The sequence below is a fragment of the Cydia strobilella genome, chromosome Z (genome assembly GCF_947568885.1).
Source record: "Cydia strobilella chromosome Z, ilCydStro3.1, whole genome shotgun sequence".
Taxonomy (NCBI): Eukaryota; Metazoa; Arthropoda; class Insecta; order Lepidoptera; family Tortricidae; genus Cydia; species Cydia strobilella.
Window position 1 is genome coordinate 42,434,692 of NC_086068.1, and position 12,588 is coordinate 42,447,279.

Below are 12,588 nucleotides of genomic sequence, written 5' to 3' on the forward strand. Positions count from 1 at the left end.
ATTGAAATCGTTTGATTCTACATTGCTTTGAGTGTAACGTAATTTTACGATGTTATTCTCACACATTGCGTTAAGAGGAAGGTGTAAAATACCGTACTTACGTGTGAAAGGTTATGATCTCATATTTTTGCTCAGAGCGGCTATTACAGCCGATTACAGAACAATTCACCAGTATTTTATCAAAGTTCAAGCATTCAAAACGCTAACCATCACTATATTTCATAAGAGAAAGCACAATTTCATACAAAACAACGATAATTAAACAAGCAACGAACAAACATGACATGTCACGTACTTATTTGTTTGCCACAACCTCGGTTGTGGCAGCGGTGGAAAAGTGAAACTATGACAAGGACAAACAATAACAGCGCTTTCTCTGCTACTCCTACTGAAAGATACATAAGACTATCCCGTTCGGTCATTTTCCCCCACTCCTCATGACCGATCCAGTTATACTAGATTCATGATGGTCACCCAGCTTTTTATACCAAGGGAGCATAGACAAAACATGAAAAAGTATATTTTTCTAACATTCTGTCATTATTCTAGTCATTATTCTGAGAGTAGGATAGTCCGAGTGAAATAGCCATGGAGCGTCGACGGCGACAACGGCAACATTTACGCCACTTACTAAAAATTGCTGCAAAAATAGCTCTGGATGAGCTAATTGAAATTGTAGAGAGTGAAATAAATAGGAAAAAAAGCTTTGGGTCAGACCCTGGGTGGCAAGAAGATCAGAGCTTGGGTGTTCGGTTCAAGTTTTAGAGGAAATTGATAATTTAAGAGGTGCCATTTGCCATACATAAACATTTAGCAAACCACGCCACTTGCAAAACAACTCCTGCTCTTTGCACTGCACTGCCCTCGCGTTCACACGAGTCCAGCCACAAGATAGACGAGCGAGAAAGACAGTACTGTTCTGTCTCAGCGTGTGCGTTCAAATAAGGGCTAACGCGCTCAGAATAATGACTAAAGCAAAGAAGCCGGGCAAAAATAAAAGCTTGGTAAAAGATATCGTATTCACAACACGTTATTACTTTTTGTCTATGAGTGAGTGAGACAACAATCCGCAAGTTCTTTCGTTTTTTTTCAGTATTGTCATAAGATAAACGGAGGGAAATGTCAAATGGTCCTATGTGGTTCTATAATATAATCCAGCCAAATAAAATATATGTTCGTTATTTCACAGGTAGGTGTCAACTGTAACAACTTGACATATATAGTCGTATTATTTTAGTTGAAATATTTCGGGATGTTTCAGCGGTCATCTTGGTTTATTTTAATTATATTTTTGCTATTCCTGAAAGATTGTTGGAAAACGTGCTGAGTTTTTATTTGTAATGGTTTGAAGTTCCCTTTGTGATAATGTCTTGTGTGATCGAGGGCTGTAAATCGCATACAGGAAGAAAAGAAAATACGCACGAACCGATAACCTTTAATCGGTGAGTTTTGTTCAATTTTGAAGAAATTTATTTATAGGACCTGACCCTAAACATAGAAATCGATATGTTGTTTATGTAATTATTACTTGCATTCAAGTCTATATAGATTTTTGCATATATTTTCGAACTTTTCTGCTAAGTATGAAAGGTTATATTTTTAGCATAGTGATGTATCGACCTCAGATCAATAACCTATCGACATTTACAGCTTTCTTATAGTTTGGCCCAGGACTGTCTCATTTTAATTGATGAGTACAGTCAAGGGCATAAATATATATACATTCCCAAAGTCTCAAAAATATGTGTACGCTCAGACAATAAAATCGTGTTCACATATTTTTAAGCCATTTGTCTGGATCGATATTTTTGCCTTCGACTGTACCTATAGTTTTCTTTGTTCTTACTTACTGACAGATTGTGTTTGCCAGACTATAGTTTAATACTAAAAACCGGTCAAGTGCGGGTCGGACACGCGCACCAAGGGGACCGTACTTTTTAGTATTTGTTGTTATAGCGGCAACAGAAATACATCATCTGTGAAAATTTCAACTGTCTAGCTATCACGGTTCATGAGATACAGCCTGGTGACAGACCGACGGACAGCGAAGTATTAGCAATAGGGTCCCGTTTTTACCCTTTGGGTACGGAACCCTAATAAAAAAGACATTAATGATCATTGATGAATGTTCCTTTTATTAATATTGTTGGTCACAAAACTCAACTTTTTATTTCAGATTTTCAAAGGACGAGGAATAGGGGATATCACTGCAATGTTCTGCCACCAGAGTGCAGCACTAGCTTTTTTAGTGCACCGTAGAGTAACTTATTCATACTGTACCTTTAACAAGTTTTTGACAAGTTTTCAGTGGACCTACCGGAAAACTCGAATCCGAAATTTGGTTATCTAGCTGCCTCTTTATCGCTCGAATACGCAAGAGTGACAGAGATGTTAGATAACGAAAGTTCGATTTTCTTGTTTCGCGATAGACCCTCAGATTGTGATAGTGGCGCCACCTACGCCGAGTTTCGCGTAATATTCCCTATTATTAAATAAAAAAAAATATTACACGAACGTTTTTTTTATTATTTCCTTTTTGGTACAGTCAGCTGCAGAGAAAAGGTACCCCACGTCCATACTAATTTACAGAACTTTGTATGCAGGAGGGGTTCCTTTTCTCTGCAGCTGACTGTACATGACTAGAAACTATACTTAGTCTTTTAGCATTAGAGAAAACGGTAAACCATTTCCACGTGTCTTTTTATTGACAAGTTTTTTTATAAATATAACAATATTTTACTTATGAAAGCAAAAGTATGTAAATGATCGTATATTATATTTGTTGTGACTTATTTTCAAAGTGTTTTTCGATAAAACGACACGTTAAGATCGCTCGCCTTCTTTCTAATGATAAAAAAACGAGAGGTATAGTTAGACGGTTCTGAGTGGTAGACTGCAAATGAGATAAAAGCTATATTAGGTACATGCATTAATCCTCATATCAGGCAGCTCTTTGATTCCAAGGATTGCATAATTTTTATACTTTTTAATGATTTTTAGAATATGAAAATTATAAAAAGTGTAAAAGTTATGCAATCCTTGTATTCCACGCATTTCATTTAATTTCATTTCAACGAGCCACCTGCTACAGATTTCTTGAAATTGCCGCGTTTTTACAGGTTCAACTTTCATTAGCCAGACTATTATCAATTTGCCAATTTCGTGATTATTATTTTACACGGCACATAAACTTATGCATAATTTATCGATATAAAAAGTCGACACAGTTACATCCCTAGCAAATTATCAAACTTATGACACCGTACGTAAATGAGAAATAACAAGCATATATGCATCTCTTTTCGGCACATAATCTAATTCGTAAGGTAGTAAAGTACGGGTATACATATTTGCGAAGCATTTTTGCCCGACTTCTATGCTTTAGTCATTATTCTGAGCTAACGCGTATGAATTCGCCGCTAGGGGCGCTAGTGTAGATGGTGGTCTTTTCCATAGTTCGAAATGTCACTTGTCACTTCAATGACTGACAGCTGTTCTTTAGTCTTTTGGACCACCATCAACAGAGGCGCCAACTGGGGAGCAAAAAAACGATAGCCCTCATTGTAGCAGTACTGTTCTGCCCTCCTGTGAAATGGATATTAGAAAGGCTTACCCAACTAATTACCCCAGTATTGTATATACTATCAATACTATGTCTATGCCCCAGTAGTAGTAATATTATTCTGAAGTAGTAATGGTAGTAATGAAAAAAAATGTCAAGTTGACATTGACAGTCCAAATTTTACCTCAGTAGTGGAGTAGTGTAGTCAGTATACGTTTTTATTGATCCGACCACGTAGTGGTTATACTCTTTGGATCCAACTTCAGAGAATTTACGTCAATACCCATTCTTTATTTTTTTATAATATCAGTTGTAAATAAACAAAAGGTATGGTAAATTTGATGGATACTTTGATGATTAATACGGTGACGGACGGAGCTATGACTTTCTTGCGCCATATCGTAAGTTGCCAATCCATTCATTATCGAATGATAAGGCAAAATAATATTATCTAGTCGAACCCGTTTGACGTAAATGATTTGCATGTTCAATTTATTCTGTATTTGGGTAATCAGTTCACCTTGTTTTCCATTTGGATTTTCAGGGCGTGTTCAAGTCCAAGACTGTAGAGGCTCCCCCAGTAACTATTATAGTAAAGATGCCTCTCTGGGAGTTGGCGCAAGAAGCTGGGCCGTTCGTGCGGCTCGCCGGCCTGAGCGGAGCTTCCGCCGTAGTACTGGGAGCTATGGGTGCCCATCGCACTTTCCCAGAAACCGATACCAAAGAAGATCTGAGGAAAATATTTGATACTGCTAATCGGTTCCATTTCCTGCACACTTTGGCACTGATGACAGTGCCACTCTGCAAAAGACCTTTCATTGTAAGTTTTAAAGCTCATAATGTATGCTATTCAGAAGTGATGTTATTAAGAATGTGTGTAAATATGTTTTATTGTTATTACAGGCTGGAGCATTCTTCATGGCAGGGATGGGGTTGTTCTGTGGAACCTGTTACTACCATGCATTCACTGGAGACCGCAGTTTACGTAAACTCACACCAATAGGGGGATCATGCCTCATACTTGGCTGGATAGCAATGGTATTTTAAGAATAATGGAATGTATTAGGATTTTATCACTTCATTTATATAAGTGTCAATTATATGATAAATGTCATTAGTAGGTATGGATATTTTATTAGAAAACTGTATGCATGTTTATTAGGGATTTCTAGACCAAAACCATTTTAACTATGTTATGAGCTTAGCAATACAGTAGAGTCCGGTTAGTACGACTTCGCATATAACAGCTAACTGGTAATAGCAACGTAAGTATAAGCACAAGTTTGGTTCTAGTATGAGCTACTATGAAAGTATAACCGTTTATTATGACCACTTATAACGACCGACCACTTTTAACGATGGAAATTGACACAAAATCTATCTGTCAAGTCCAGTTACAACGACGAGCGACATAGTATTAACAAATAAATTGAAGAATCTTACTCCGTCCCGCCCACGCAACTCCTCTCCCCCCTTTGCCTATACGCAGCAATATTATTTATTTATTTCCAAAAACATGTCCGGCTCACAGCGGAGGCCAATACACAATACATTTTATACACAACACAAGACAAGACAAGTAAACAAACACAACAAAACAAACAATTCATCATAAATATAAACTGAAACATAATAATACTGATAATTAAACATAATAAAACAACATTTTATATTCGGGCATATCTCCCACCTAGTACTATGCCTTATGGGAAACGGTCGAAGAGATAGTTTAGATCCGGGAACCGCTACCAAATTTTAGTATGTTGTTGGGCATGGTACTGGGTCTCCAAAACTGCCGGGAGACAGCGGCGCCGGCCATCTACTTCAGCGGAATGACGTCTAGCTATAGCTGTTAGCAAAATGAAACTGCACTTTATCCGAAAGCAAGCCGCTTTGCCCAGTGATACTAGGGACCAGTCTGAATGATTTCATCCGAGGAAACACAAATTTCATCCACTACAATTCAAGATGGCGGACCTTTTCCAAAATGGCGGCTGCAAAATTAAAAAAAGTTGTAGACACAAAACGGGTGCACCGATTTTAGTGATTGATATATCAATCAATTCGTATTGACTTGACGCCTGTAATCGGAAAAAATATACCATTTAAGAAATTAAAGATGGCGGCCGAATATTAAGAAATTTATGTTTCTTTTTTAATTTTTTTCCTTCTACTGAAAATAACAACTAAATGTTCTATAGTATGGTCACATATTCTTTCATTTAAATGAAACCTGATAATATTAGCTACAAAATAAAATAAAAAACTTGACAATCCGTTGAGCAGTTTTTTAACTATACGCATTACAAAAAGCGCATAACTCCCGTCCGAAACGGCCCCCTCGCGTCAAAACTGACAACTTTGATTTTATTTCTTTATATTTAAAGGTAAAAAAAGAAAATAATACATATTTACTTTATTTATTGAGCTATAAATAAATGTATTGCCGCTTATTATTTGTGACGTTCCACGGAAAAAGGAACCTTATGGAGGCTGGCGCTTACGTCGCATAGCACCGCGATAGTATTGGAGCGGCGTTAATAGCGCCAACCGCCATAAGGTACCTTTACCCGTGGGACGTCACATTTACTCTTCTTTATCATCTTTTCCGATGTGGGTGAACTGTAAAAAAAAGAAAATTCATATGAAATCAGAACAAAATATACCTACCTAATATAATTAAATTGAATATATAGAAATGAACTACGCCAAACTGTCCCGTCCCTCCATTACTATTTCAATGTGTGTAGTATTGAAATAGTAATGGAGGGGCGGGACAGATTGGCATAGTTTTTCTATAAGTACATTTCGTTTTTGCAGTTGCCTTTGCATGTGCTGCATTCTGCATTGCACTGTGCAGGGTAGACCCATCCTCCGACACGTGCAGCGCATTGGTTCGTAACCTTTTTTACAGCCGCAATGGTCCAGGTTTGATAATTGAAAAAATTGACAGAAGCAAATACAAAATAGGTGTTGAAGTCCCTGACTTCTGAGCTAAGTAAAAAACCTGTTACAGAAGTCAGTGTCCTTTCCCAGACAATAGAAATAGGCAGAATTTGCTGTCTACGTGTGATGTACTATTTACATGGAACTACTGAACTAATTTTGATGAATGAGGCGTCAATTCATTCGCCTTTGTAGCCCAGGTGCACAAAACTTAAATTTTAACCGACTTTCAAAGGAGGAGATTAGGTACGAAAAGAAACCGTTGTTTTACTTATTTATCAAACAAATTCAATTTATAAATTATAATTCCACTCCAAAATATCGTTTTCATGTGTTTTATGTAATGTTCTTTCATTTAATACCGGATAATTCGGACTATTCTTTGCATAATATGAGCGCATTAAGGTAGAATTGTTGGCGCGCTTTAGTTTTTTTTGTACAACTTCCACAGTTTTTGTCCGAAATTAAAAATTTAAGCTGTGACGTATAGTTGAATAACTGGTTTCTTTTATATTAGACGTAAAATTGTTATAACGTTTTTAGTTGAGCTATAAAATATATATACACGAACTTTTCTCAAAAAAGTGGTTTTTCTTTGTTTGTAGCTCCTAAAATATACATTGTTTTTATAAACAATGTATTAACGAATCATAATATATTTAATAACCTTTCGTTTGATATAGCAGACGTGTATGTAGTTATAATTTAGATTTTGCAAATTTCTGTAGTGGTCACATGTATGACGCCATTATTTGTCACTCAGGCACTATAGAGATTGTCTCCCAGCAGTTTTATGATCCTTTTTATATTGCTAATAACATACTAGAAGCTTATGCGGATTATCCTGAAAATGACCAATTTCGATTTTTTTAACTTTAATGCATTTGTTCTAGCAAATGACTACATTTTGATGCATAATTTTCACATTTTTGGTCTGATTTTGATTACTTTGATATCAGTGTATGGCTTGAGATCATTATCAATTTAATTTTGTAGTACATTGCTTTAACGTCCGACTTTTGGTTTGGTTGAAAAACCCAAATAATCGTTTTTTTTTTTTTTTCATTATTTTGATTTATTTTTAAATTTCTCTTAAACTGTTGTATATTTTGGTACATAGTGTATTAGTGAAATATATAATATTTTATTGGCTTTCGTTTAGTACCCCACACGTGTATGTGCAATGCATAGTTTGGGTGCAATATGCAGTATTCGCACCGAGGCGGGAGTCATTTTGATGACGTCATTCCGCTGAAGTAGATGGCCGGCGCCGCTGTCTCCCGGCAGTTTTGGAGACCCAGTACCATGCCCAGCAACATACTAAAAGTTGAAAGCGGTTTCCGGATCTGAACTATATTCCCATAAGGCTGTGCACTAACCCGCCTTAGTCTAGGGACGTGTGACAAAAACATTTAAATATTGGGATATTTTTGAGCACAAAAGACACAACTTGTCATTAAAAAGGTCAGCATCCTGGACCGAGCCAACTAAACCGTTTAGAAGTTCGAGGGCTCTCGACGTGGGCGCTCGGCGCGCGTACTGCGTGCGCGTCACGGGGACTGCGAAAAGCGCGTGCCGGCGTCGAGCGCCCGCGCGCACATAGTCGTTGGGGACGAACCGCTGTATGCTGTATTTTTGGTCGTTTGGATCCCATACGATGCAGTTCAATTCCAGCCGGCTACGGACAAAAGCATTGTACAAGACTAAAGCAATCCTAGTGTCTCGGAACTGGGAAGCAGTCCGCATGATAAAACCTAGGTTTTTATTAGCCTTTTTACACATGTCAACAATGTGATCATGGAAAGTCAGACCTTTGTCAATAGTGACCCCTAAATCCCGTATACTATTAACACGCTCAAGGGAAACGCCTTGTAGACAATATGGGAATTTCCAGGCGTTTTGGAGCGGGAAAAGGAAATGGCTTTGCACTTAGACACATTTAACTGCAACCGATTGGTCACACTCCATTCGGCTACTTTGTTAATAGATTCCTGAAGTAGTCTGCAGTCTCGAACATCAGCCACTGGCTGCAGGAGTTTAAGGTCGTCAGCAAATACCAGGCATCTAGAATTGCTAATAACAGAAGGAAGATCGTTAATCATAGTCAAAAACAGAGTAGGTCCTAGATTACTACCTTGACTCACACCCGAGCGAGTAAAGTAGTCTTTTGATCTAAATCCTCCTTGCTGGAAATAATGCCTCCGATCTTTGAGATAGTTGGAAAAAAACTTAAGCAAATTTGAAATAGTCATGTGACTTTTCATAATCTTGCAAGCTAAATTAAACCCACTTCCCATTATTTAATTGAGCTTAAACTTCACAGACAATTTTGTAAGTTGGGTGACAATGCAATGTTTTGGACTGTCACCCACTTCTGATGATTGACACAGGAGGTGGCCATAGGAACTGTGTGATAAAATAATGCAACCTAATTGTGTTTGTGTTTGTTAGAATTGTCTCTATAAGTTGCGTGTTGAAACAAAAGTACACAGTCAGCGATAAAGGCTTGTAATAAAATTGAAAATTTTGGCCAAAAACGTATTTATTCTTTGATTGCCGATGTACGATTGGCATCTTTATCACAGAAAAACTAATAGTACTACCGTACAGAAAATTCACTCCTTAACAAAAGCCAGATTTAGGTACAAAATTATACCTATACTCGCCGCGCCGCCTGCAAGCAAAATTGAAACTTATAACCACGCACGAACCGTGAATCTTCTTTGCGCGCCGCAGTTTTATGACCGAGCTGCGAGTATCGGCACGGGGTTGTCACTTGACAAGTTTTTGCACCTATACCTACTGATTTATTATTTTTAAGATAAATATGTAGGAATTACAAACGTTGATTCTGTAAACATATTTTTTTTATCCGAAGATGGTATGTCTGATTCCCACGGAAGTATAGGTATGCCACAGAAGTACTTATTCCTTTGAAAATATAGTCCGGAATTTAAATAATTTTTAAGAAAAAAAAACCGACTTCAATAGGGGATGCCGTTGAAAGGTTACTTATTGTTGATGGTGCACTCCAGACAATGAAATGAAAAAGACAGCATCTTTTGCCTAACTAAAATGAGGTAAAACCACCCACGTTTCTAGTAGCATTTCGTTTCTGTAAGGGCCATAGTTCTAACCTAACCTAACCCAATGTTCTGATAGCATTTCGTTTCTGTAAGGGTCACAGTTCTAACCTAACCTAACCCACTTTTCTGATAGCAGTTCGGTTCTGTGAGGATCGCAGTTCAAAAAAATTTGTTGATGAAAATACAAAAATCACTATATGTATGTCTTTCTCATTTGAGGAGTTCCCTCGATTCCTCATGGATCCCATCATCAGAACTCGAGCTTGACAAAAATGTGTCTTGAAAACCTAACTTGCTTACCAATCATAACGAAGAGGACAAATCGCCAAACGTGAACTATGCGTCGTTAAAGAGTTCCATTCTGATATTTCTGATCATCATCAGCAGCTGCACTTCATCAAATGTCACTTTTTTAAATGGAAATGCTGGATTTGTTGATGAAAATACAAAAATCACTATATGTATGCCTTTCACATTTGAGGAGTTCCCTCGATTCCTCATGGATCCCATCATCAGAACTCGAGCTTGACAAAAATGTGTCTTGAAAACCTAACTTGCTTACCAATCATAACGAAGAGGACAAATCGCCAAACGTGAACTATGCGTCTTTGAAGAGTTCCGTTCTGATCATCATCAGCAGTTCCACTTCATCAAATGTCACTTTTTTTAAATGTAAATGCTTGATTTGTTGATGAAAATACTAAAATCACTATATGTATGCCTTTAACATTTGAGGAGTTCCCTCGATTCCTCATGGATCCCATCATCAGAACTGCGTTTTGACCAAAACGGGACCAATCTGTATGTATATACATACAATCAAAAAAAGAATTTTCAAAATCGGTCCAGAAATGACGGAGTTATGGAATAACAAACATAAAAAAAAAAACATACAACCGAATTGATAACCTCCTCCTTTTGAAATCTTGAAGTCGGTTAAAAATAGTACATTTCGATGCTAGTGCGGCGGACGACGTTTTTTAATACAGTTGCGGATATGTCCATTCTTCACTCGTCCCGAGTCTTGCCACTGGCCTACGGCTCGTGGCAAGATATCTCGGTACTCGTGCAGTAATGACATATCCGCACGTGTATCGAACGACGTTTTTTAATACAGTTGCGAAAAAATAAGAAAAGCAACATTAAGGAATGGAATTCGAAACTTTTTATATTATTAATTCTGTGACATCATTGACATTGACATTATGAAGAGGTGTTTTTCTAGCTTTTATTCGACTAGAATAGATTTTGTTATTATTATTGAACCCACTTCAATAAAAGTTTTTTTTTTAATGCATGTTCTAAAAGACAGAAACAATAGTAAATATTAAAACATTGTACTATTATTACCTAAATATCGTTATTTACGATTATTTGTGTATCGTATATTTATAAAAGCAATATCGAATGTTGCCTTTGGAAACTTAAAACATTCTTGCAGTAAGAAAATACGCCTCTTCTTTGACAGGCGTTCCGTTCCATTCAGACAACTTATTAAGAACGGTTTTTCAACATTAAAAAATAAACGTGTTATAATATTTATAATGATGAAGAGTTAAGTAATAAAATATGAAATATTATTTTTCGTATTCTTACATTAACAGTAGGTTTTTATGTTGATTACGACGTTTAAAGGAAACTAATATAAACACTCATCAATAAGTAGTCATGAATTGGAAAAAGTATAAATTTAAAAAAATTGGTAAAGTAAAAAGCACTAGTTCGCGAAAACTAACTTTCCGCACGCTAAACAGCCACGAAAAGTAGCACTTTTTGAGCAACTGTATTAAAAATGTTATTTTTGCTTCCTTGTTCTTCCGTTTATTCAGACATCCGTAAACAGAACAATATCTAAAGATTTAGATTTCGAAGGCATTATGTATTTTCTATTTTGCGCGAGTCAATCGGCAGCCCATTGCCATACTCCTGCCCGGGAGGCGCGCCGGCCAAATCTACCTAAACTGCGAAGTGACCACCCCCCTCTTCATTAGATCCCCAAGAATTATGACTTTTTTATTTCACGGGATTTGAGTAATTTGCGGGTGATGAGTGAGTACGCGTAAAAAGTGGCTTCTTCCAAACACACAAGTCTCTCCATTTAAGACAAAGTCGTAATGCTAACGTAAATATAAATATTTCAATTGTAATGTTTTTGTATTCTTTTGTGTTCGCATAAGTAATAATCAATACAAAATGATGTAATTATTTTGATTAAAAATATATATTAAAATTGGCAGTTCGTTTAGTACGACGTCCGGTTATTACGACGTAATATCAGCGGTTCCTTGGGCGTCGTTATAACCAGACTCTACTGTATATCTTATTTGAACCCTGTCTCTGTAACCTGTATGCATGTTTATCTTCCAGTTTACTTGTTAGAGTCAAATAACTCATGTAGCGGATAATTTGTTTACTGGTTAAATAAGATAGTGTTAATTTTACATTTATGTACATATTTTTTGCTTACTATATTCCATCACTTCGTAGATTCACAAAATGTTTTCATCTGAAAACAAATGAATCATCATCTGAAATGAATGAATTTCATCTGAATGTGGCTGCTGTATCTACAGCAGCCACATTGTCTTCATCTGATTGTATTTTTAAATATTTAAGAGAAGGTCTGCTCAGACCAGACTCAGTAATCATTTCCACTTGTAACACAATACAACACTTTGCTGTCTTCAAATAGAGGCAACATAATTGTTATAAAAGTAAAAGTAGGTTCAAATATATTGTTAATCGTCTACAAGAAAATTGGTATTTTTTATTTTTACATTATATTTTTAATAATTTATAATTAAGTGTGGGACAGAAAGGTCAGTGAAAGATTCCCATATATGTTGGGTTGCATATTTTGCACACCATGAAATAACTAATGTTTAAATGTTTTCCCGAGTAATAGGTAAAATGTTAAATAATAGTCTGTAAAACGTTAAAAACATTTTACTTTGATAATTGTAGTATTTGTAGTTCGTTTCTGAACGCAACCTA

At 36.5% G+C, this 12,588-nt stretch overlaps 1 protein-coding gene and 1 long non-coding RNA gene across 2 annotated transcripts in view; both read left to right on the top strand.

Moving 5' to 3' along the window:
- The window catches only part of LOC134754980 (uncharacterized), a 543,731-nt gene that overhangs the window by 360,379 nt on the left and 170,764 nt on the right, over positions 1-12,588 (top strand). The window lies entirely within an intron of this gene.
- LOC134754096 (transmembrane protein 256 homolog) lies at positions 3,765-7,605 on the top strand. The gene is made up of 3 exons (XM_063690170.1): positions 3,765-3,963; positions 4,107-4,382; positions 4,466-7,605. The coding sequence occupies exons 1-3, from the start codon at positions 3,892-3,894 to the stop codon at positions 4,607-4,609; spliced, it is 492 nt and encodes a 163-aa protein (XP_063546240.1). The 5' UTR covers positions 3,765-3,891; the 3' UTR covers positions 4,610-7,605.

Excerpts from the sequence above, each read along its gene's own strand:
- LOC134754096 (XM_063690170.1), top strand. The coding sequence starts at position 3,892 with ATGGTAAATTTGATGGATACTTTGATGATTAATACGGTGACGGACGGA. Across the intron at positions 3,964-4,106 it reads TGACTTTCTTGCGCCATATC|GGCGTGTTCAAGTCCAAGAC; the intron begins GTAAGTTGCCAA and ends TTGGATTTTCAG. Across the intron at positions 4,383-4,465 it reads TCTGCAAAAGACCTTTCATT|GCTGGAGCATTCTTCATGGC; the intron begins GTAAGTTTTAAA and ends TTGTTATTACAG.